We start from the raw sequence: 25,140 nt of genomic DNA on the forward strand, positions 1-25,140 counted from the left end.
TTTCTCTCCAAAAGGTATCTTGGGAGTTTCTTTCTTATAGGGAGATGATGACAGCCTAGTTCCAGTCTTTTCACTTTGCCACCTCACAAAACCCTATAGGAACAATATAGAACTAGGCATAGAGAAAATCTACAAACTCTAAAATATGTAACAGTGGGCCAGACCGCCCTAAATCAGCAGAATGAGTATGGAAAGCCACAACTGGGAGATCAGCATGGCTGGAACAGTGGGGTGGTTATACTCTGTTCAGTTTTTATTTTACAAAACTCACGTCACTTGATCATTTCCTAATATTCCTCCCTCCCTTCCTGCCCTCTAGGCTGCAGGCTGGTGTTTTGTTGTGTTTTGTTTGTTCGTTTGTTTATTTTTTGGCCATGCTGTGTGGCATGTGGGATCTTAGTTCCCCAACCAGGGATCGAACCTGTGCCCCCTGCACTGGAAGCTCAGAGTCTTAACCACTGGACCACCAGGGAAGACCCCTGTTTGTTTTTTGAGGCATGGATTAACAGACAGTAGTCATTGTTTTATTGAAAACACTTGTCCAAAAAAATCACTCAGAAAGCTCAGAAGAATTCAGAAAACTTTTAACAAATTTCAAACACACGCAAGATAGAATCACTTTGAGTAGGGGAAGTGGAGGGTTGATTTGACACTCAAGAGCCTCATCAAAAGTAGCAGAGACTGGTGGAGGTGGGGGAGCCACACACAGTGACACGTGTGCACTCACACAGCTTGATGAAGGGCAGGGCACAGACTATCTTGGTCTAGATAACTGTTTCTTCCTTCAGCAGCGTCTCCCTCTGTATGGAGCTCAATTCTCCTCCCAAACTCTCCACGTTTTCCAGGTGTGAGATCTCTTGGGTCTCCTCAGTACTCTGGGAAATGGGCAACAAATGACAGCTAAGGCAGGCTGTTTCTTGAACGAGGCAGATGGCACCTGGGTGACAGCAAAAGTTTGGGTCAGGTGAGAGAGAGAGTGTCAAGCTCAGTGCCTGCCCTAGAGGTCGGAAACTCCCTCCTCTGACCTGACTCCCTCTGGTCTGCACCTGCCCTCCTAGTTCTCCCCTCCAATAAAAGGACAAGGCATACAAATAGATGGATAAATTCATGGAACCATGGCCAGTGCTGGAAGGTATCTTAGCAATTGTCTAACCATTAATAGGTAAGAAAACAAGGTTTCAGAGAGGAAGGTCAAACACAAAGCCCAGGCCTCTTCATGGCCAACTCAATCAAGACCCTCAGTAAGTGAAAGAAAGGAAGAAGAGAATCAATGTTGATAAGAACAAACGGAGATATCTTGAGTGGATAATAAATGCTGTATTACGGCTAAGACTAAGATAAAAGACAACTATTTTTAGCTTTATAGCAGACTAGCTACTCTCCCACTAAACACAACAAAAATTCTAAATATTTCTTCAAAAACCTATTATTTATAAATGCATCATCAAGCTGACATCAGAGTAAGACATTCTTAGACGCCAAAACCATAGTGATAACAGGAATCTGAAGGGCTAAGCAACCACACAATTAGCCTTCACCTTGGAGACATGCACTCAACCCAGGTGACCCTGAGTTTCCATTCTGTTGGCCTTTCGGGACACGGAAAAATAAAAGGAAAGCCCAGGTCCTGCTCACAGTGGGGAAATCTAATAAGAGTTGGCCACATGAAACTGGAACTGCAAAGTTACCTGCATTGACTGAGATTTCACAAACACAGGCTAGCTGTTATGTGGGTCTGCAGCTAAACTAACAATACCTAAGTATTTTGGTTGTGATCCTAGGGTAGTTCTGCACCCAAGCACCAGGCAGAAGCAAATGCAAATCCTTTTTTGAGGAAACACTTTAAATATAGGCCTCAAATAATTTCCAACAACGACAACAAAAAAATATTCCAAGGAAAATAAGTTCACAGTCGAAATCCACAGACCATACCAAGAAAGAAGGTACCACAGCAAGAGCCTATAGAAACAGCAGCAAATAATTCAGTTGTTAAATTTATAAGACACAGAATATAAAATAAGTATGTTTAACATGTATAATAAAAATATATTCAGAGAACAGATTTTAAACATGAGGAAAAAAGCATAAAAGTAACAAGATTTACAGGAAAATACAACTTCTAGTTATAAAATAGATTAACTGAAATAAAGATTTAATGGCTAGGTTAAATAGATCAGACACAGCTAAAAAGTGAATGGGTAGGGACTTCCCTAGTGGTCCAGTGGTAAAGAATCCACCTTGCAATGCAGGGGACACGGGTTTGATTCCCGCTCAGGGAACTAAGATCCCACATGCCATGGGACAACCAAGCCCGCGTGCCACAACTACTGAGCTCGCGTGCCTCAACTAGAGCCCGCGTGCCGCAAACCACAGAGCCCACGGCTCTGGAACTGGTGCACTACAACTATAGAGCCCACACGCCCTGGAGCCTGTGCGCCACAACTAGAGAAGGGAAAACCCCCATGCCACAACTAGAGAGAAGCCCGCCAACTAAGACCCAATGCAGCCAAAAATACATTTAAAAAATAATGATAATAATAAATAAAGCTTTTTTTAAAAAGCGAATGGGTAAAATTGAAGATGCATCTATATAAGTTATTCACAATGCAGCCCAGAAAGACAAAGACAGAAAATATGAAAGAGAAATTAAGACATGCAGGATAGAGTAACAAGGTCTAACAGAAATCTTCCTGGAGTTCCACAGAGGACAAAAAGAAAGGGAAATAAAATGGGGAGGAGATAAAAATGTTTTACAAATGCTGAGAGATATCACTCCTCAGCTTCAGTTCATACATCAGATCATAACACAAACATCCATACCCTGCAAAATACCAAAAAAAGTCTCAGAGAACAAAAAGTTGCCTCAAAAAGAATGATATTTTTAAAGAGAGCCAACTTCTCAACAATAAGAACAGAAGTGGGAAAGTAATAGAATAATATCTTGAATGCTGAGAGAATAACTGTTAACTTCAAAATGTATATTCAGCAAAACTAACTTTAATAAACAAAAATGAAAGATAATTTCATACAAACAAAATATGAGATAGTATATCTCTAACTGACCCTCATTAAAAAAGCTAAAAAAAAAAATGAGGGCTTCCCTGGTGGCGCAGTGGTTGAGAATCTGCCTGCTAATGCAGGGGACACGGGTTCGAGCCCTGGTCTGGGAAGACCCCACATGCCACGGAGCAACTAGGCCCGTGAGCCGCAACTACTGAGCCTGCGCGTCTGGAGCCTGTGCTCCTCGACAAGAGAGGCCGTGATAGTGAGAGGCCCACGCATCCCGATGAAGAGTAGCCCCCGCTTGCTGCAACTAGAGAAAGCCCTCGCACAGAAACGAAGACCCAACACAGCCATAAATAAATAAATAAATAAATAAAATACATTAACTGTCAAAACTAGAGTCGTCATCATTATCATTATAAAAAAATGATATAAACGAACTTATTTACAAAACAGAAACAGACTCACAGACTTAGAGAACAAACTTATGGTTACCAGGAGGGAAGGGTTGAGGGAGGGATAGTTAGGGAGTTTAGGATTGACAGGTACACAGTGCTATATCTAAAATGGGTAACCAACAAGGACCTACTGTATAGCACAGGGAACTCTGCTCAATATTATGTAACAACCTAAATAGGAAAAGAATTTGAAAAAGAATAGATACATGTATAAATGAATCACTTTGCTGTACACCTGAAACACAACATTGTTAATCAACTATACTCCAATATAAAATAAAAAGTTTAAAAAAATCATTATAAAGTATGTACTTCAGGATAATGATCTTAGATAGAAGGTCTGAGGTTTGATGAGCAGCTAAATTGGTAAATATGTGGGTAAATTTAAACAAGTATTAAATGCATAAAATAATAATAATAATAATGTATAGAATTTTTTAAAAAACAGAAGAAACCAAAACACTGGACAAAATGCATATAAGTTGGGGGGGAGGGTCCTTGAATTATTTATGAAGAGAATAAATATGCTGATTAACTAAGCATGTTAAAATGTCAAGAGTAACTATGACACAAATGAAAACAGACCGTGTAATTTCCAAGCTAATGAGGGAGGAAATGTAATGAGAATTATATACTAACATTCAATCAACCCAAAGCAAGGCAAGTGAGGTAGAGGGTGGGGAGCAGAAAAAACTGAAAGCACAAACTAAGGTGGTAGAAAAAATACAAATATATCAGTAGTCACAATAAATGTAAATCAACTAAATGCTCCAGATAAAAGACAAAGGTTATAATAAGACTAGATGAAAAAATCCAATCATAAGCTATCTATAAGAGACATCCATAATGTGAAGACAGAGACAGGTTTAAAGTAAAAGACATAACAGGCAAATAATAACCTAAAGAATGTAGCGGTAGTTATAGTAATATCAGATAAAACAGACTTTACAACAAAAAACATTATAAGGAATAAAAAGTATCACAGCATGATGACAAAAAGTTCAATCCACTAGTAAAATATAGCAATTCTAAATCAAGGTTTAAACAAGATAATAAAAAAGCTTGATGTAATGTTTATAGATAAAAGGTTGCATTCAACATGAGACATGAAAACGGACCTCAGACTAGGCTATAAAGCAAGTCAATAAATCTGAAAATATTAGGACTATATAAACCATGATCTGTCATCAAATTGAAACTAAGTTAAAATCATTATCAGCAAGATACAATAAAAATTCTATGCTTAGAAATTTAAAAGTATATTTTAAAATAATTCATGGATCAAAGAAAAAATCATAAGGGGAACAAGAAAATATCTGAAATCAAACAACAACAAAAGATATTACACATCAAAATGAGAGCTGCAAATAAAGATGCAATTCTTAGAGGGCAACTGAAGCTTTAAATGCCTACTTAGAAAAGAAGAAATAATCAATGAGCTTAGATCCTGATTTAGGAAGCTGAAAAAGGAACAGCAGAATAAACACACAAAAAAGTAGTAGGGAGGGAAGTTCAAAATAAGAAGCAAAAAGTAATTAAATAGAAAACAAACAAGGTTTGTTTTCAAGAAAGCTAAAAAGCTGGTTCTTTGAAAACACTAAAAAAAACTGATAAACCTCTGACAAACATAGTAATGAAAAAAGAGAAAATTAGGTGTGAAAAAAGTACATAACTACAGCGACATCCCTGGTGGCGCAGTGGTTAAGAATCCACCTGCCAATGCAGGGGACACGGTTCGATCGCTGGTCCAGGAGGATCCCACATGCCACGGAGCAACTAAGCCCATGTGCCACAACTACTGAGCCTGCGCACTAGAGTCCATGAGCCACAACTACTGAAGCCCGCGTGCTGCAACTACTGAAGCTCGCACACCTAGACCCCATGCTCCACAACAAGAGGAGCCACCGCAATGAGAAGCCCGCGCACCACAACGAAGAGTAGCCCCCTCTCACCGCAACTAGAGAAAGCCCGCGCGCAGCAATGAAGACCCAATGCAGCCCCCCAAAAATTCTTTTAAAGTACATAACTACAGATGCAGCACAAATTAAAAGTAAAACATTTTGAGTAATTTTATGTCAATAAAATTTTAAACTTAGATAAAATGTATAAACTTAGAGAAATATATAAATTACCAAAACTGACTCAAGAAGAAATAAAATATCTGAATAGTCCTATAATCATGAAAGAAACTCAGTCATAAACTTAAAATTCTCCCATAGAGAAATGCCATGCTTCTATAGGAAAGCTTAGTTATACAATTAAATACTCAAGGTGGTAAAAATGAATGAAGCTTAGTTCCTCATATTAACATGGAGGAATCTCAAGATTATGCTGATCAAACATAGCAAACTCCAGAAGAAAAAATACAGTTTGATTATATTCATATAAAGTTTTAAAGCATGCAAAACTAAATAATATGTTGTTTAAGGATATATATGTGTAGTAAACATGATTGGCATAAATTTCTGAAGAATTGAATCCAGAGGGGAGAGAAGAGGAAGAGGCCAGGAACAGCCACATGGTAGAGGGGGGAAGACTTCAAAGATATTGAATACTTAATGTTCTAACATGTTTTGTTAATTTTGACAAACCCATTTTTTTTCACATTTTAAAATCTCTGAAATGAGGATGTACCTTACAAGCTCTAGCATCTTAGAATTATATTTGGTATCAATTTTTCTTTCTCAGTGGTACATAAAATAAGGGTGTAACTTATAAACGATGGATTCGACAAAACGTGGCTAGTTCTTAAACTATATGGTGGAAATATGGGTGTACAGTTTATTTATAATTACTTGTATCTTACAGATATATTATAAACATTCTTTGTTATATATTCAATGCATAATAGAATCAAGTTAAAATAGGTTCTGATCATGGGTCAGGTTAAAATAGTGGGAAGAGGATTAGGAGTAGGGACAAAATGAGAAGGGATTAAAAATTTCGATGATGACGATGATGACGGTTGGTAAAGAAAAAGCGACTGAGTGAGGAATAAGATCACAGATTTCAAGATAAAGAGACAGGAATAGAAAGCCTTAGGAGCCGCGATGGTGGTAAGGGAGAGTATGAAAGTGTGCAAGTTTGGTTCTAAAGTCAAGGAGCATAAGAATGGGGAGGACGAGGGTGGGGGACAGGGCTGAGGCCCTAGAGCAGTGCTGTCCAGCAGAAACTTCTGCATCCGCACCGTCCAATGTGGAAGCCACTAGGCACATAATAACGTGGTTTTTGAACATGTGAAGTGTGGCTGGCGTGACTGAGGAACTCAAGTTCTAACTTGATTTCATTTTAATTAAATAGCCACAAGTGACCACGGTTTTGAACAGCACAGCTCTAGAGCGTCCACAGCTCCTGAATCCGGACAGAGGGCAGGGAGAGGGTACCAGCCCTGGGACACTCACCAGCCACTAGGAACAGAAGGATGCTAAAGCCCAGGACGTAGTAAGGCCACTGCACGTAGAACTGCGGGGGGCTGGGCTTCATCCGCAGACTCCGGATCTCCAGGGCATGCAGCAACAAGGCCAGGAAGGCACAGGCCCCTGTGGGTCACAGGGCGGCAGCCTTGCTCTCCTCCCGTGGCTCCCACCTCCACTCCAGGCTTCCTACACCTGTGTGGCTCCTGCCCGCACCCTTGCCCCTTCAGAGCCAATAACCTCCACCCCACATGCCTGTCTCGCCCTCCTTCCCAACTCATCTCAAAGCCCGTGTGCCTCACCTCCCAGGGGCCCCATGATCAGAAATCCCCTTCCCGGGTACCCTCTGTGCCTGTGCTCTTGGCTGACTCCAGATGGGGCCCCCTGGGTGTGACGTTTTGGACGAAACTCAACCTGATTTTCCCACTGTGAGCGTTCCACCTCCTCCATCTGATGGGAGCCTCCCAGGGTAGGGCCTTGGTCAGCCTTTTAAAGTCAAAAGGTTCCAGAGGGCAGAGATGATCTCTTCCATTCGTTCATCCAAGAAACATTTGTATTTCATTTATATTCGATATTTCAATTATATTATAACCCTGTACCAGACTCCATGACAGTTGCTGGGATAGAGATTATGGGAAAAAGACCCCCAGACATGACACCAAGCCAAGGCTGTGAGGACTGTGTCCGCTGGGAGTGCAGAGTTAGGATGAGCCCCAAAGCGGGGGGATCACAATCCCTGAGGGGGCAGGTTGGGGTGGGCTACTTCATTGAGAGGGCAGTGGAGGAGAGGGGCCCTAAAAATCCCCTCTCCAGAGACCACCCCCCCATCTCTGGCCATCTCCCCAGATCCCCCACCCACAAGGCTGGGGCCCGCCTGCTGCTCCCCACCTGTGAGGAAGCTGATGAAGGCTGACACAAGATTGTGCTTCCGGGTCCTCGGAAAGAGCCGAGATGCAAAGGACACCATGACGACGGTGGTGAGGAAAGACAAGATGACAGCGGACAGCAGGAAAACACGGCCCACGATGATGTAAACTGCAGGGGAGGGAGGGAGAGCGGGCTGGCGCTGGGCACGCTGGTCCAGAGGGCAGAGCCCTGCAGAGCCTGGGCAGGGGTGGCCCTGGAGCCTGGTCGCCATCAGATCCCAAAGCGTGGCCTGGGACCAAGGCTCTGACCCGGCTGCTTTGCCCCCAAGCATGCCCTGGGCCCACCATCTTGTTCCCCATGACATGAAAAAAAAGTTAGATGGGCAATTTCAGACACTGAAATTATTAAGCAGTTCTTAACAAATACTGTTACGTGAATCTGGTTGTATCAAAGTGTAGGGGAAAATCATGTATTGTTTGGGAAAAAACGGTGTCTTTAATAAACAACATAAAATGAAATTGTCGTGATAAAATTTGTTGCATGTGGAAATGTGAAGAATTGCATCTGCATTGGTCACACTGAAATAAGTCACCGGTGGAAAATCAGAACTCTGTGAGGTCAGGATATTCTGAGCTCTGCAAGGAGTCCCTCACACCCCTATTTAATTATCCACGTTAACAGGAGTAGTGAAACAGACCGAGGATCGAGGGGGATTCATTCTCCTACTGTTGGCATGATTCAGACCTTGTTAAGGTGAGTCTGTATGACCTCCTGAGCATGCAGAGGTGAGCGGCTGGGGGAGGGACAAAGAGACAAAGGTGTTGAAGACCCAGATATTCTAGAACCTACCCTGGGGTTAAACCAGTGGTTCTCTAGTAAGGGCAGTACTGCCCCCACAGGGGATGTCTGGCGATCCCAGGAGGTAACGGTGGGCATCACAACTAAGGGTGGGGGAGGCGCTAATGGACTCTAGTGGGGAGAAGTCAGGGGCGAATTCAGTTCTGTCCTAGCTGCCCCCACCAGTCCTCTGTCACTCCCCAACGCCCGCACTGGCCCCATCTCCCTCGCCCCCATCCCCACCCCCATCCCCCTGCTACCGGGTAAGGGTCGAGGCTTCCAGCACTTGATATAGAAGCAGTTCTCAAACAGGCCACTGAAAAACACTTCCTGGGACTCCTCGTTCACCAGACGAACCCAGAAGGGGAAGATGGAGACCAGCAGTATAAGCAGGTAGCCCAGGGAGGTCAAGGCAGGGGCTATGGCCCAGGTGAACCCCTTCATGTCTTTGTCCTCTAATGTCAGCATCACCTGTGGAGGGGAACAATGGGGGGGGGGTCTCACGCAGCACGGGGTGAAGGAGATGATGCCCGTGGACATGTTAGCACACGTGAGGCTCGGGAAATGTTGATTTCTTTGCCTTGATTAAACTTACAGCCTTACAGACGCCTTCAGTAGGCCTAAACAATGCATAAAACATTTCTGCCTCTAATTCACTGGGCAATCTTGAGTGTGTGGGGTCCCTTCTTTGAGCCTCAATTTCCACCTCTGTAAAATTTCCACCTCTCCCACCTCTCAGTTCTGTTGACACCCACCCACTGGCCACAGAAGAACCTCTCCAGTCAGCTGTCAGTTACTATGTGCCTTTTGAGATTTCAGAATGAGGACCAGGGCAGAGATTAAAACCAGGGCCTGAAGTGCCTTTACTCAGTGACCGGCCTTCTTTTCTCAGGACCTGGGGTGTAGACGGACAGGGGTCCACCTGGCCTGGAGGAGCCCTCTGCTGAAAAATGAGCAGAAAATATGCACACAGAAAGTTTTAAAAATAGTTTTAGAGTTTCACAGACCCTCCAGAAGCCCTAGGTACCCTCTAGGCCTGGAGGTCAAGACCCTCAGTTAAGGATCCCTCAGAACTTCTCCATCACCACCAGCTGTCATTAAGGATGTCTTCTTGGAAGGAGCACCTGTGATGTGGAAGCTAAGTGCCGACAGCTGGATTTGGTTCTGGAAGCCCGTGACTGTGTCCCAGCTTTATCACTTGCTGGCTGGGTAACCTCAGGGAACTGGCTAAAACTCTCAGGATCTTGGGTCCCCATTTGGAAAAAAGAGGAAATAACACCTGCCTAGTAAGGTCCTTGCGAGGGCCAAGTAAAATGCTGCCAACGAAGTGTCAGGCACAGTGCTTCAGGCCCAGGCATTGGGTTAAAGTTGGAGGGTGAGGGGCCACCATCTTCTAAAATGCAAACATTCCTGAGGGAAACTCGCATTCACAACCTAAGGGCAAATGTATTCAACTAGTCTGCTTTCCTCTCCAGGCTAGCAGGGGAAGGAGAGGGGCGGTTGGAAGCCTGGGTGCGGCAGGCAGGGCGGGCCCTGTCCGGGTGGCCCCCAATGACCCTGGCCACACGGTGGTGCAGAATGGCGACATCAGGGGGTGAGAGACAGGACATGGGAGGTGGAGGACACCCCAAGACAACAGCCCTTCTTTCCAAGTCATGCCCAGAGCCAGGCCTGGAGGCTCCTGCCTAAGCAGACTGCCTGGCAGCGCCAAGCTTCGCAGCTGCGCACTGCTGTGTGCAAGACAAGGCCCTCAGAGTGAGGGGTTTCCCTCTCCTCTCCGCCCCTGTGTGTGCCCACGCACTGGGGCCCCTCCACGCTCCCCATGCGGACGCCCCTCTCACTGCAGCCGGGGGCAAGGAGTGTCTCTGAGGCTTTGAGATCTGCTGATCACCATAGCAGAACAAGCCTGATGGTAGAGGGCAGAGGAAATCTGCTGTCTATAAAAGGGTTAACAACTGTTAACCTTCGACTGCTGTCAGAGTGCCTGGAAACTTTCTAAAGCACTCTCTCCTCTTTCTGTTGTTCATTACTTGCTTTTTTTCAGGTCTTCCCACCTGAAAAACTTATCCTGCCGTCTCTGCAAAGCTTCCCTTTTGATCTTCCCTCCACCCTCTGGCCAGTACTGATGAGTCACCTGAACTTCAGGGCCTCGGTGTCCTCTACTCTAAGAGGATGAAGACCAGAGACCCTTGAGTCCTGGCTCTAAAGCTCTCCAGCTAGGAGTCATGGCGGCATCTTGACCCCCATCCTCTGGATGGAATGGAGAACCCTGGACATTTTCCGTTGATGGTCTGAGCCCCTTCCTGCCCCACCCCGCCCCCACTATGAACCTCAATGCGTCTAAAGCTGACCTCGGTGTCTTCCCTATTTTAGTCACCCTCTCCATCCCCCATGCTCTAGCCTGGAGCTCCTGCCGGCTTCTCCATTTCTCCCACACTTCCACCTCGTCAGCATTCCTCACCTTCTCAGTTTTTCTTTCATAGAGTTTCCCACGCACCCAGCCTCCTGCCTCCACACCTGCCATGTCTCGCTCCATTCCCAGAACACCACAGTCACCCCAAGCACCTCCAGCCTTTCCCGGGGGGAGGGGGGTGCGGTGCCCTCACTTCACCTCTAGACCTTTTAAATCCCACATCTTCTGCAAAGCTCAGCTTGGTCCTGTCCACTCCACGGACCCTCCCAGCCACCAGCCATTAACCATTCATTCCACAAAAGTGAACTGTGTACTTACTGGGCGCCCCATGCCCAGCTTAGGCCAATGGGGAGAATCAGGGATGAAAAAAGACAGGAACTCGCAGGCTCTTGGTAACTACTGGGGAGGAGAGACACATAAACTTGTCACGTGGGACAGCTCTTTCCCTCCCCCCCTCCCCCGCCTGGGGTGACTGAGAGCCAGGCGCCACCTCCTAGCTGTCTGTCCCCTTGCCCACCCCAGGCTGCTCTCCAGTGAGGGGGACCTTGTGGGCCTTCCTCTGGGGGATAGGCCAGCGTCTTGCATGGAGCAGCCCTCAGTGCTGGTTCTGGATGACTGTGCACCAGGGATATACAATTGGGGGACACAGTGATATAAGCCAGACTCAAAGGGCCATAGACATGTTCATATAAAGGGGGATTTGGAGAACCCTTTGTACTGATGGGGAAACAGCTGGAAAAAAGAATGGACTGGTCCAGGATCCCAGGCTCAGTCAGAGTGGAGGCAGGGACCACAGTCCTGCACGGCTGCCCCTCCCTCCTCACCTCTTCACCAGTCGCCACTGGCCAGCAGTTCAGTTCGGGATTCCCAAAATTGGGGGTCAGGGAGAGAGAATGGGGGGAACAGAAAACTGCCAACTTTTCACTTTGCCAAGGGCATTCAAAACAAAGCAAAACTACTGCCATCTACTGTCACCAATTGTTTTCATTATTATTTTGAAAAGGACCTATGGCACTGTAAAGTAGAAGAGCTGCATGCTCCGTGGGGCCCGGGTTCCCGCGGCAGAGTCTCCCTGAGCCATCGCGCCGCAGCCCGAGGGCAGCCCTGTCATCGGGCCAGGCCCTGCGCATGCCAGGGACAGCTGAGAACTACACAGGGCGAAGAACGAGAGGAGCAACATACAGTGCATCTCAGGCTGGACCGGGAAGAGACCAGGAGGGAACCGTCTGGGCCACGAGGAGCCTCACTCCCCACTTTTCCCGCCAGTTAATTTGAGGCTACTTGGGCTGCAGACTGGCTTAGGTTCCGTCAGAGGTTCCTTCCTGCTGACCACCCTCCACCTTTCCGTGGCCCCAAAGCCCCAGTGACATTTTCCAGACCCAAAGATGGGTGCTGACCTGGCCATCAGCCCCCAGATCCATCCCCGCGGGTCCCAACAGCCGGCCGGTAATGTTTGGGGTTTGGGGGGCCTCTTCCTCTTCCTCGCCCTCCCCCTCCCAACCCATGGCTCCACCTCCGCTCGCCACCGCCCCCCCCCGACTGTTTCCCGTCCCTCTGCCGAGGCACCGTTGGGGTCTCCCGGTCTCGCGGTCTCCCGGGCGGGGCTCCCCTCCAGGCGGCCCGCGGTCCGGACCTCCCGTTGGCCCCCGAGGCCCGGCGAGGGTCTGCTCCGTCTCCCGGTAGAGCCCACCGAGCCCTCGGGGCCCTGCAGGGGAGGGCGGGGGTTCTCACCTCTCGGCCCGCCGCCGCCCGCTGCTCACCTGGCCCTCGGCTGGGGGAACCTGGCCTCCGGAGTGGTCCGCAGTCGCGGAACAGAGTCGGGGCTGGAGCGACCTTAAGTCCGCGGATCTGAATTCGGATTCCAGCTCTGCCATCACCAGCAGGATGACCTTGGGTGAGTTACTTCTCCTTCCTGGGTGTCAGTTTTCTCATCTGTGAAACGGGAATGATAATAGTAACTCCCCCCATGAGATGGCTGGAAGTGCCTGGAAGACACGTCGCTGTGGACTCTGCTGAGAGGCTGCGCTACACAAACAGAAGCCTGGACCGAGAGTCTGGAAGAAGCCAGAGTTTCCTGACTACCCAAGGCCCTGCCAGTTCGCTCCCCTTCCCCAAGACCCTCGCTCACCCCCCTCCCCCACTCCCAGGCCCTCCCTCGCCCTTGCCCTGCGCATGCGTTTTGATCGCCTTCAGGCCCCCCCGCCGCCGCCGCCACTCCGCCCCCCGGCCCTCACATTCCTCCGCTCTTCTCTGCCCTCGCGTCTTAAGGCTGACTGCACCTCTCACCACGTGGGCTGGTTTTAAACTTTTAAACTTAGGCTCTTCCAACAGAGGCACTCTGGCTCCTGGCCCTGGGGGTGGCGCTGGGGGGCCGGTTCGAGTGGCAAGAGCGGCCACACTTGGAGCCGGATAAGTCACCAGCCCCCCTTGCTTTGAGTCTACGCCCACCAAGGAAACGCATTTGTAACTGCTAAATTTTAAAAAGCCAGGACCATGTCTGCCACCTCCTCACACCTCTCCACTAGGGCCAGCACATATTCAAAGACAACAGGAAGGGATGAGAGCTGATGAACCACTAATTTATTGAATCACCTATCATGTGAGAGGCATAGCAAAGGCCCTTTTACTAGTCAGGATTCTATCTGTCCTAAGGTTCAGACCCGGATTTGTAAGCGCTCAGGCAAGACAGGGTCTTTATTGGCTTAGCTGGGGCAGGGCAGAGTACAGCTGGGGAGGCCTAGAGCCAGGCCAGGGAGACCCCCTCTGCCCTGATCTCAGAGAGATGGCTTTGATCCCCTCCACCCCATAGGCTATCATCCTCCAGGCGGCAGGGGACACAGTCAACTTCCAGACTCATATCCTCACATTTAGCCACCTGAGGGAAAAAGAATATCTTCTTCACCCTATTCCCACCCCTACTTGGTTGGAAATTTCCCAGGGAAGCATTCTGATTGGCTCAGCTCTGGTCAAAAGCTCATTCCACTCTGGCCAAAGAAGATGGCTCAGCTGTGCCCCACAGAGGCCAGGCAGGTAGGATCATCTAAGAAGCCAGCGATGTGGACCACTTATCTGGAGCAGCGTACAAACTTTCTAAAAGGAAGTGAACACCTTTAGAGAACACCTTTCTAAAAGGTGTTCTCAGAAGAAGGGAGAAGTTATGGCAAACCGTGACAGCATCATCATATGCACTCTATGTCATACTTTTTTACACATCAAATCCAAATCATGGGCATTATTATGCCCAGGCTGCAGATGAAAAAACTGAGTCTCAGGTTAAGAACATGCCCGACGGGCTTCCCTGGTGGCGCAGTGGTTGAGAGTCCGCCTGCCGATGCAGGGGACGCGGGTTCGTGCCCCAGTCCGGGAGGATCCCACATGCCGCGGAGCGGCTGGGCCCGTGAGCCATGGCCGCTGAGCTTGCGCGTCCGGAGCCTGTGCTCCGTAACGGGGAAGGCCACGACAGTGAGAGGCCCGTGTACGGCAAAAAAAAAAAGAACATGCCCAAACTATCACGTGGATGGTTGCTAAAGGATCATGGATGATTACTAAAAACATTAGGCTGTAGAGGAACAGATTCTTCACATGGTGCTGGAGTAGATCATCCTCACAAATTACTAATTGCAAAAGGAAAACATATCTTTACACAGGAGAAATCTAGCAGTCACTACCTTAAACAAGTGAACAAACAGCACTACTTGAGGTGGAATAATCTGACAATATGTGCCTCTTGAGGTGATAACAGTATGAAGGAGACATCACCTGTGAGGTATTCTTGCCAAAAATGTGTTATCAGGCCTCTAAACCTCTTTTCAGTTAAGAGAAAATACAGGGCTTCCCTGGTGGCGCAGTGGTTGAGAGTCCGCTTGCCGATGCAGGGGATACGGGTTCGTGCCCCGGTCCGGGAAGATCCCACATGCCGCGGAGTGGCAGGGCCCGTGAGCCATGGCTGCTGAGCCTGCGTGTCCGGAGCCTGTGCTCCACAACGGGAGAGGCCACAACAGTAAAAAAAAAAAAAAAAAAAAAGAGAGAAAATACAGGGGGGCGAGAAGGAAGCTAAATACCACCGGAGGAAAACAAGGAAATCAATTTTGTAGAAAATTATAGGGGCTTCCCTGGTGGCACAGTGGTTGAGAGTCCGCCTGCTGATGCAGGGGACACGAGTTCGTGCCCCGGTCCGGGAGGATCCCACATGCCGTGGAGCAGCTGGGCCCGTGAACCATGGCCACCGAGCCTGCGTGTCCGGAGTCTGTGCTCCGCAACGGGAGAGGCCACAACAGTGAGAGGCTCGCGTACCGCGAAAAAAAAAAAAAATTATAAAGGATAACTCTTCTTGACTCCTCCAAAAGTCTCTGTCATTAAAAAAAAAAAAAGTGGAACTATTATAGATTAAAAGAAACTAAAGAGATATAAAGCCAAATGTAATGTGACCCTTGATTTTTTTTTTCTGATTTGAAATCGTCTAACTATAAAACACATTCTTGGGGCAACTAGGGAAAATCTAAATACAGACTCCATTTTAGATGGTATTATGGAATTAAATTATTTTTCTTAGGTATGTTAATAGTGTTGCGATTATGTAGGAGAATGACCTTACTCTTAGGAGACACATGCCGTAGTATTTAGGGTGAAGGTTATATCTGAGCTTACTTTCAAATGATTCAGAAAAAAAGCATATAGATAGAAAGCAAATATGGAAAAATGTTAATACTGTCCATCTAAGTGGAGGATATATAGGGTGTTCATTATTCTATTCTTTCAAGTTTTCTGTATATAAATCAGACAAAAAAATCAGAAAAAAATAAAAAGAGACCTTGTCTAAGAACACAAACAGCTGGAACCTGAACCCGGGTTTATCACTCAGCCTCTCAACACGAGTGCTTTCTCTAATGACAGAGGCCAGGATAGGTGAACATGGTCCCTGCCCTCATCGAGCCTGCAGGAAGCGCAGAAGACAGGCAACTGAATAAATCATTTTTTTAAAGTGTGCTCGGTGCACAAAAAGTATAGCATGCTACGGCAATTGCAGAGCGCGAACAATTCAGTCCAAAGGAAGACCTGCCAAGAAGGCCCTTCTGGACAGAATCTTACTCCCAAAAAGGGACTGCAATGTGCAAAGACTTTTACCTGCTCTACAGCAAGAAATACTGTACATTATACTTTGCACACATGCTCCCTTGTGCACAAACAGAACAAAAGTCTGACTTACCTTTGTGATGGATGTTTTCTACTCCATTCTAGTTCTGCCTACTTTTTCCTTTTACCCTTTGCTGCTCTCAACTCATTACAATAAGACCTCCTAGTGGCTCTTGACCTACATTTGAAAAATACTGTGTTCAAGGACCCAGTGAACTTCAGAATGACTGGGAGAAGGGGAGGCCACAGAGGGCTGGAGAAGTCAGTGGGCAGAGCTGGGATTTGAAAGGTCTTGTTGATTTCATTCTGAGGGCCATGACGGGCCTTTGGTGGGATTAAAGCAGTTCATGTGGGTGCCACTGCCAAAATTCATCTTCCTCCTCCTCCTATCCCCCTGAGAAATGGACTATTTCCTGCCGTATCAATAAACAAAGGATGTCACAGGTGTGCTTTTTTTTTTTTTTAAGTCAAGATCCCCATTGCCCAAAGACTCCTGCCCCTTCAACCAGAACATAGGAAATGCCTCTCACCCAGGGGGCCCAAGGCTGTGTTCAAAGTATGGCTTGGGACTGCCAGACCAGCCCCTCCCAGGACTGAATATTTTAGAAAGTGTGTATAAGTTTAGGTTATAGTCTCCTCTGGAAGCATTTTCATGTTTTCCCGGGTCTAGGGTAGGGGGACAGGTAAGGGAAGAGGGAACTGTCTGCTGGAAAAGTAGGTAGAGAGCCCATGAGCTGGGGCTGGAGTCTTCAGAGTTCTGACTCCCCCAGGCTCTGTGCTTTCCTTGGTCCCGAGCTCCAAAGGGAAAATCCAAAGTTACCCAAACCATAGCTTTACTGCACAGGGCAGAACCAGACCTGGCAATGAGCAGGCCCTGAGGGCGCCCACCCAGTAGCTGGCTCCACCCCCAGCACAAATCCCTCCCACCGCTCCTTCCACCTGGCCTGGGACACCCTGTCTGTCTCCTCTCACACAGGCCCCGGAGTCTCTCCGTACTCCCAGCCTAGCCCTCTTGCCAGCCCTCAGTGCCTAAGCCACCAGATCCTGTGTGGTCTCTTTGTGTCCTCCTAGCACCTGTGAAGCATTGATAACTTCTCCTGTATAGATTCTCAACCTTGGTTGCACATTAGAATTACTTGGGAGCTTACAAAACCCCAAAGTCCAGGCCATACCCCATACCAAATGTACACAACCTCAGAGACTGAGGCCCCAGTGCTTTGAAAGCTCCCCAGGTGACTCCAGTAGGCAACCCAAGCTGAGAATCTCTGCTCTACTGGGTCCTGCTGCAGCTAGGAGCCATGAGAGGTGGGGGAATGAGGTCACGATGGGTTCGGGGGATCCACCCTCCTGGTTTGCGGAGGACTGAGCATTTTACTGGATGTGGAATGTTCGATGTTAAGGCTGGGTAAGTCCTGGCATACTGGGATGAGCTGGTCACCCTCGTGTTCACCTGAGCTCTAACGGCTTGATGAACTACTCTGTCCACTAGTAATATTTGTGCCTAAAGAACCAGAGCCCCGCTTGAGTGTTTTTGATACTGCTAGGCAAACTCTTTTCTCCCCTCTCCTGGCCTCCAGGGACACCTCCGCTCTTGAGGCCTGGCACGTGACTCCATACACTTACCTTGTCCTGGGGTGCCCTTCTCGGCCAGTCAGAATCCGACCTGGCCTTCAGACCCCACTCATCAAGCCCTGCCTTATTCCAGAAGCTTCTCAGACCCCATAGAAGGAAAGGGCCCTTTCTGTGGTATGAGGGGGTGGAAGGGACTCGAAGAGGGTCACATGCCAGATGGAGTAAGGGGGCCCACTGGCTGAGGGCTCAGACCTGGCCTCACAGAGTCTACTCAGGGTGTCCAGATGGCAAGGTGACCCTTGTATAGTGTGATAATCACCTACAGGAACAGGGGAGGAAGGTGGGGGAGTGCAGAGAAGCGTGGAGACAAACAGGAAGACTTCAGCTTCCAGTAAACAGATTCACTCCACAGCCACTGAACACCTGTGTGCATAGCACCAGACCAGGCAGGGAAAGGTATACAAGACAGAGGCAACTTTCAATTTCAAGAGTCTACAATGTAAGTATAGTTTTCACTGATATTTTAGATAATCACTAATCCAGACTAACAGGAGGAAAAATAATCTGATTTTTTGTAATCAAAACATAAGCGTTTACAACAAAGTAGATATTTCTCTCAGACGCCTAGAATAAATCTAAACTATACTGCCTACTAGAGGTACTTTGGGAATCTCCTTTAATGATGAAAATATTCCTGATAAACTGGTGCTCAAATTTTTGATTTTTTAAAATTTTATCAGTCAGTCATGTGTCACACTATTCAACTACTTTGCAAACTTTTCCCTCGATAATTACACGGTAGTGAAGCTCTGCCTCAGGTTATGATGGAAGTTTTGTTATAAAGGAGTCGGAACAGTAGCTTTCCTGATAGGAAATCTTGAAGCTTATTATTGAGGTTCTTTTTTAAAAACAACCAGAAGCTAACCATTTCTCTCTACCTAAACTTGAAATAAATGTGTACTTCTCATAGGATAGTAAGCATGTGTATGACTAGGATTCAATCAGAGAAGGAAAACCACGGCCCAGTAAAGGCAAAAAAGAATCCTAGGGAAGGTAGACTAGTTTCATGTCCAGCTCCAGTGAGGTGAGTCAGCAGAGCAGTGACATGTGTGAGCTACAAAATTACTGCTGCTTCTGTTCTGCCCTCCACCTCTCCCAAGAATCTCCCTTGTAGACCACACAAACCGAAAAATACAAGAAAGGGAAATCTGACACATGCACTTCAGCCTACCAGAGTTGACAAATAACAAAGCCCATGACATGTTATACTGAGAAATTATTGGGCTTAGAAAATTTTCCCATTTATTAAAAGCATCTATAAAATATAAAACAAAAAGAGATTCAGGAGTCTGCAGGACATTGAGGAGGGAAAATGCTGGTCCAAGAAGACCCAAGAGCCACTTCCATGTATAGTTACAACCAACAGGACAGATGAGATACAAGGAAAGCTATTGGATTCAAAGGTCACACTGCAGCTTTCCTGATCTATGAGTCTGAATCCAGAATGCCCTGATTCTTTCTTCCCTGGAATGGATCTAACCCATTCCATTTTTGGCGGAAGATTATGGAGATGTGAAAAAAAAACCATAGAATCTCCCTCTGATGTAGATCCTCAAAATCAAGTAAAAAGTAGTGCTAACTTAAGCTTCCACTTTAGTCATTCCTTCTGTAGTGTCACATGACGCCCCTTTCGTGCCCCTCTCCGACACATAGCAAGGCTCTCCCCATACCCGTCATTCCCCCAAAGCAAACTGGCTAATGCTGAGTAAGGCGGGAACTCTGTCTAAAGGTACTTATGCCCTGAACACGTCTATGAGATCTGTCCACTATGTGGATTTTCAGGTCTTAGTAAGAGTTGAGCTAGGACTGAAGGCCGTCTGCATTCACTACAGCCAAAGGTTTTCTCCCCAGCACGAGTTCTCTGATGTTCGCTAAGAGCTGAACTCCAACCAAAGGCTTTACCACCTTCACTTCATTCACAGTTTCTCTCGTGAATGGATTCCCAGGTGATCAATAAGGTATGAATTGTACTTGAAGGTTTTCCCACATTCTTTACATTCAGAAGGTTTTACCCCACTGTGAGTCTTCTGGTGCTGAATAAGGTGGGAGTTCCGACTAAAGGCCTTCCCGCACTCACTACACTCATAGGGTCTTTCTCCAGTGTGAATTCTATGATGTTTGATAAGGAGTGAACTCCTACTGAAAGATTTCCCACACTCATTACAGTCATAAGGAGTCTCCCCTGTAATGGACTCTCTGATGTTCGATGAGGTGTGAGTTACGACTGTAAGCTTTCCCACAGTCGCTGCATTTGTATGGTCTCTCTCTGGTGTGAACTCGCCGATGTTCTGTTAGATTTGAGCTCTGGCTGAAGGCCTTCCCACATTCGGTACATTCATAGGGCTTCTCCCTAGTGTGGATTCTCTGATGTCGAAGGAGACTTGAGCTCCGACTGAAAGCTTTTCCGCACTCATGACACATGTAAGGCATCTCCCCCGTGTGGATGATCTGATGCTGGATGAGGTGTGAGCTGCGCCGGAAGGCCTTCCCACACTCACCGCATTCGTAGAGTTTCTTCTCGGTGTGGATTCTTTGATGCTGAATGAGATTTGAACTATGGCCAAAGGCTTTTCCACATTCATGACACTCATAAGGCTTCTCCTGTGTGTGGATTTTTTCATGCTGAATATGGTATGTGTTCCGTCTGAATAGCTTGCCACAAATGTTGCACATTTGAGATTTTTCTTCCATAAGAATGTGTGGCTGTCGGATAAAGTCTGAGATATGACCAAAATTCTGTCCATACCCATAGGGTCCCGCATGTTTGTTTCGTTCAGATTCCTCTCCTTCATGTGGCTGTGTCCCTACTTCAAGAGTTTTCTGCTTTGTAATTAATTGATCCTCAGGCCAGGTCTCACCATCTGACAGAAAATACAAAAAAAAGTATATGTAACAATAAAAATTCCCTGTAGGAAACAGGATGATCAAAGTATTCCAAGGTATCTGGTTCAAAAAAGTACGAGAAATGGCCTCACAATAGGAGGAAAAGATGGATACAAGCTGAGCAGATTTGGAGAAAGTGGTGGGGAAACTAAAGTGAGGATTTATATATGAAGTCCCTGACCAGACAGATACACTGGAATTAGCAGAATAGGAAAGCAGAGTTTGAGGGAAGTGGGATTATCTCAGAACACAGGAAGGGTGATGCTGGGGGCTCTGTGTGGGGAGGGGCAGGGACTGAGCGGATAAATAAAAGAACCTCACGCAGAGGTTCTGTCCACATGGTACCCTGGTCACATGCGTTGTCACTGTGGTAACAGGGAAGGCTCCCTTCCTGTAATCGCACACCAGCACCTTCCTCACTCCTGTTGAGAGCCTCTCTCTACACACAGATGCTCACATGCTCATTCATGAACATGACATACTCGGACCTTAGATGCATCTTTTAGAAATGGTACAAACTGGGAGGGTTTGCGAGAGGGAGGGGAGAATAGGGGGAAAAGTTGCTTAAAATATGAAGCACGGGGTAGTGAGAAATACTTCCAAATCTATTTCAACTCTAAGAGAACATACAAAAACCAATTCTGGGGACTTGCCCGACATTCCAGTGGTTAAGACTCTACCTTCCAATGCAGGGGGCGCAGGTTCAATCCATGGTCAGAGAACTAAGACCCAAGATCCCACATGCCACGCGGTGCGGCCAAAAATTTAAAAACAAACAAACAAAAAATTCTGCACCCTAGCTGTATCTAAGGGAGACCTTAGAAAAACATCTCCTGTTTACTATAATACATTTCTCAAGTTTTACTTATTAAATATGGCTTACTGAAGTGCAGTGATATTACAGAAAGAAGGCCCTCTTTTTAGGGGGATCTTTCTGGAAGAAGGGGGTGCTGAGGAATATCCAATGTAGTATCATTTCCATCAGCAGTGAAAGTCTAAAACATATGCAACACTGATTTTAGTAGGGAATGGTCATTGTCTTTAAGGAATTTAATAAGTATCTGGTCTCACAGAACCATATTTACACTTGTTCTCCACCTCCAGATATGACCTCATCTTCCGTACATTCAATTTGGGTACTGGTTTTCTTACAAATATTTTTGTGGTGAGAACTTTTAAGATCTACTCTCTAAGCAACTTCCAAATATACTACATGGTGTTATTAACTATAGCTGTACCTTATATCCCTGGGACTTATTCACCTTATAACTGTAAGTTTGTACTTTTGGACCCCCTTCATCCAGTTCTCCCACTCCCCACTCCCCGCCTCCGGCAACCACCAATCTGTTCTCTGTATCTATGAGTTTGGATTTTTCAGATTTCACATACAAGTCAGGTCATACAGTTTGTCCTTCTCTGACTTATTTCACTTAGCATAATGTCCTCAAAGTCCATCCATGCTGTTGCGATGGCAGGAATTCCATGTTTTTTATGGCTGGATAATGTTCCATTGTGTGTACAGATAGCACATTTTCATCCATTCATCCGTCGATGGACACTTTGATTGTTTCCATGTCTTGGCTATTGTAAGTAATGCTGCAATGAACCTGGGGGTGCAGATATCTTTTCGAGAGAATGATTTATTTTCCTTTGAATAAATACCCAGAAGTGCTGGATCACATAGTAGTTCCATTTTTAATTTTTTGAGGAACCTCCATACCATTTTCCATAATGGCTGCACCAATTTACATTCCCACCAACAGTGCACGAGGGTTCCCTTTTCTCCACGTCCTCGTCAACACTTTTTATTTCTTATCTTTTCGATGTTAGTTATACTACCAGGTGTGAATGGATTGCTGGTTTAATGTCTTTATGTCCCCTTGCACGTGTGTTTACCTTACTTGTCAGACAGATTGCAAGCTCCTGAGGAGCAGGGACTAGGGTTTCTTCTCTACCTCACTGACCTGGCCCCCATCTGTCTTTCCAGCCTCATTCTGATCTTCTCCCTACACAAAGCCTCTTTACTATCTGTTGAACCACTCTAGTCATAGTATGTGAAGGCTGAGATGTTGTAGAGAATGTGCCTTTTATTTGGCCCACTGCCCGAGATTTGACAGCCTGCCCAACGTAGTCGAGAATGTCAATCTCACTGCTCTCAGGCCCTGTTCAATATCACCTTCTCCATGAAGCCGAAGGTGATCCTTTTCCTACAGCTCTTGAAATACTCCTCATCTTTAAGTCATGTAACAGTCAGTACGTTTTATTGATCACTAACAACATGCCAGGTATAGTTCCAGACTCTGAGATACGTCAGTAAGCAAAACACAAAAATCCTCAAAGCGGGCTTCCCTGGTGGCGCAGTGGTTGAGAGTCCGCCTGCCGATGCAGGGGACACGAGTTCGTGCCCCGGTCCGGGAAGATCCCACATGCCGCGGAGCGGCTGGGCCCGTGAGCCATGGCCGCTGAGCCTGTGCGTCCGGAGCCTGTGCTCCGCAAGGGAAGAGGCCACAACAGTGAGAGGCCCGCGTAACAACAACAACAAAAAAATCCTCAAAGACCTTTCATTTTACTAAGGGAGATGGATAGTAAACTATGTCGATTACATACTGTTAAAAGGTCATAAAAGTGTTATAGAGGAAAAAAGCAAAGAACAAGGATTAGAGTGCCAGGGGGCAGTGGGCAAAAGGGTTGCAATTTTAAATATCACAGTCAAAGGAGGACTAAGAAAATGACATTTAAGCCAAGACTTGAAGGATAAGGACATGTGGGAAAGAGCATTACACATAGAAGAAATAGCAAGTGCGAGACCCTGGGTGTTCAAAGAGGCAACTGTGACTGGAGGAGAATGAGCAAGGGGGAGAGGAGTGAGAACTGAGGTCAGAGACATAGAAGGGGGATCAGAGAACACAGGACCCTGTAGGCTACAGGTTTGTAAGAGGTTTATTTCAGAGTGAGATGGGAAGCCACTGGAGGGTTCTGACTAGAGGAAGACAAGAGCTGACACTTTACCAGGATCACACTGGCTGCCATGCTGGGTAGAGGCTGGAGGGAGGCAACTGCAGAAGCAAGACAACCAACCAGGCTGCTGTGATAATCCAGGGGAGAAGTGATGGCGACCTGAACCAAGACGGTAGCAGAGGAGGTAGTAAGAAGCACTTGGATTCTGGAAAGAAACATTGACAGTCGCATGGACAGGATAACTGGCTGACGGATATGGATATGAGAGAAACAAAAGTTTCTCTCTGGGTTGTGTAGCTGGAGGGATGGTGTTCCCATCTACTGGGACGGGGGATATTCGTAGACCAGCTACAGCATCTCCAATGATCGAAAAAGACATTTCCACACGACGGCTCTCATACCAGTTTCTTGAGATCAACCTATCCCAAACCTGCACATACACTTCTGGTGTGTGAGTACTTGGTACGATAGCCTTGCAACTCTCCTGTAGCCTTAACATTTTTCAAAATAAAAGGGGGGGGCGGTAAATAATGACCAGTGACTCTCTTCTCTGTCCCCACATCCACTCAGTAAACAAAAGTACTATTGCTTCTACCTACAACATAGCAATACTTCTTTTTTTCCCCTGCCTTCCTGTTATCACTCCTAATATCCTAAAGTCAGATCCTAATCACCTCTCACACTAAACAAACTAGAATCTCTTCCTTGATTTGCAATGCTCATCTGCTAGCCTCCTGTTAAACAAAGCTCACATACTTCAATTTCTGCCAAGCAAATCTAAATTCTTTGGCGTGGCATTCATTTTCCACACTTGTGCTCCACTCTGCCTTTAGTCTCATCCTCTATCAATCTACTCTATGCTCCGGTTACTCTGAAACGTTTCCTGAACATTTAGCTCCCCACGCAATTCCTTCTCCGCTCGACCTTCTTCCTCCACCTGGATCAGCCTCCCTTCCAACTTCACCAATCAAAATCCTATCCACCCTGCAAGACCCAGATCAAAGGCAGCCTCCTTCCCCAAACTTAACCCTGCTCCAACCCCCGGCTGGAACTGATCGTTCCTTTGAATCTCTAAAGCATACAGTTCCTGCCCCCTCCTCGTGGCATTTAACCACATTGACTTTGGGCCTCTCCTTAGAAATATGTTTAGTTTTTTATATGTGTGTATTCCCTTCAATTTATTTTGAAAGTACCTCTAGAATAAGAGGTGTCTTCCATTTCTTTTCCTCCAACCTCAGTACTATGTAAAGAACTCTGCACAGATTAGGTGCTTTAAAATGCTCCCGATTATTTCCTAGCAATCCATTATAAGGAAGTTCTACTCCATCAAGAGAAGAATCTATAAATCACGGAGGGCCCCGCATTGACCACTTATAAAGTCTTCAGGACTAAAACTCAAATAGAATTCAGAGAGGTATATCTCCTCGTGGGTTTGAGCCACTTATACAAGAAATATCAAAGACTTGGATCCAAACTCTGATGGACGGCAGGACCCTCTGGAATACCTCTGCAGACAGTGGCCACTCTGAGACAGAGCTAGAGA

At 46.5% G+C, this 25,140-nt stretch overlaps 1 protein-coding gene across 1 annotated transcript; it reads right to left on the reverse strand.

The window, feature by feature from the left end:
* Positions 1 to 615: 615 nt before the first annotated feature.
* Positions 616 to 11,321, reverse strand: TMEM225B (transmembrane protein 225B; the record flags this gene model as incomplete). Its single annotated transcript, XM_079720275.1, is given in 7 exon segments — positions 616 to 937; positions 6,863 to 7,000; positions 7,289 to 7,355; positions 7,359 to 7,360; positions 7,763 to 7,909; positions 8,839 to 9,049; positions 11,310 to 11,321. Coding segments are annotated over 7 exon segments (750 nt in total). The 3' UTR covers positions 616 to 764.
* Between the last annotated feature and the right edge of the window lie 13,819 nt (positions 11,322 to 25,140).

The sequence above is a fragment of the Hyperoodon ampullatus genome (genome assembly GCF_949752795.1).
Source record: "Hyperoodon ampullatus genome assembly, chromosome: 14".
In the NCBI taxonomy this organism is placed as follows: Eukaryota; Metazoa; Chordata; class Mammalia; order Artiodactyla; family Ziphiidae; genus Hyperoodon; species Hyperoodon ampullatus.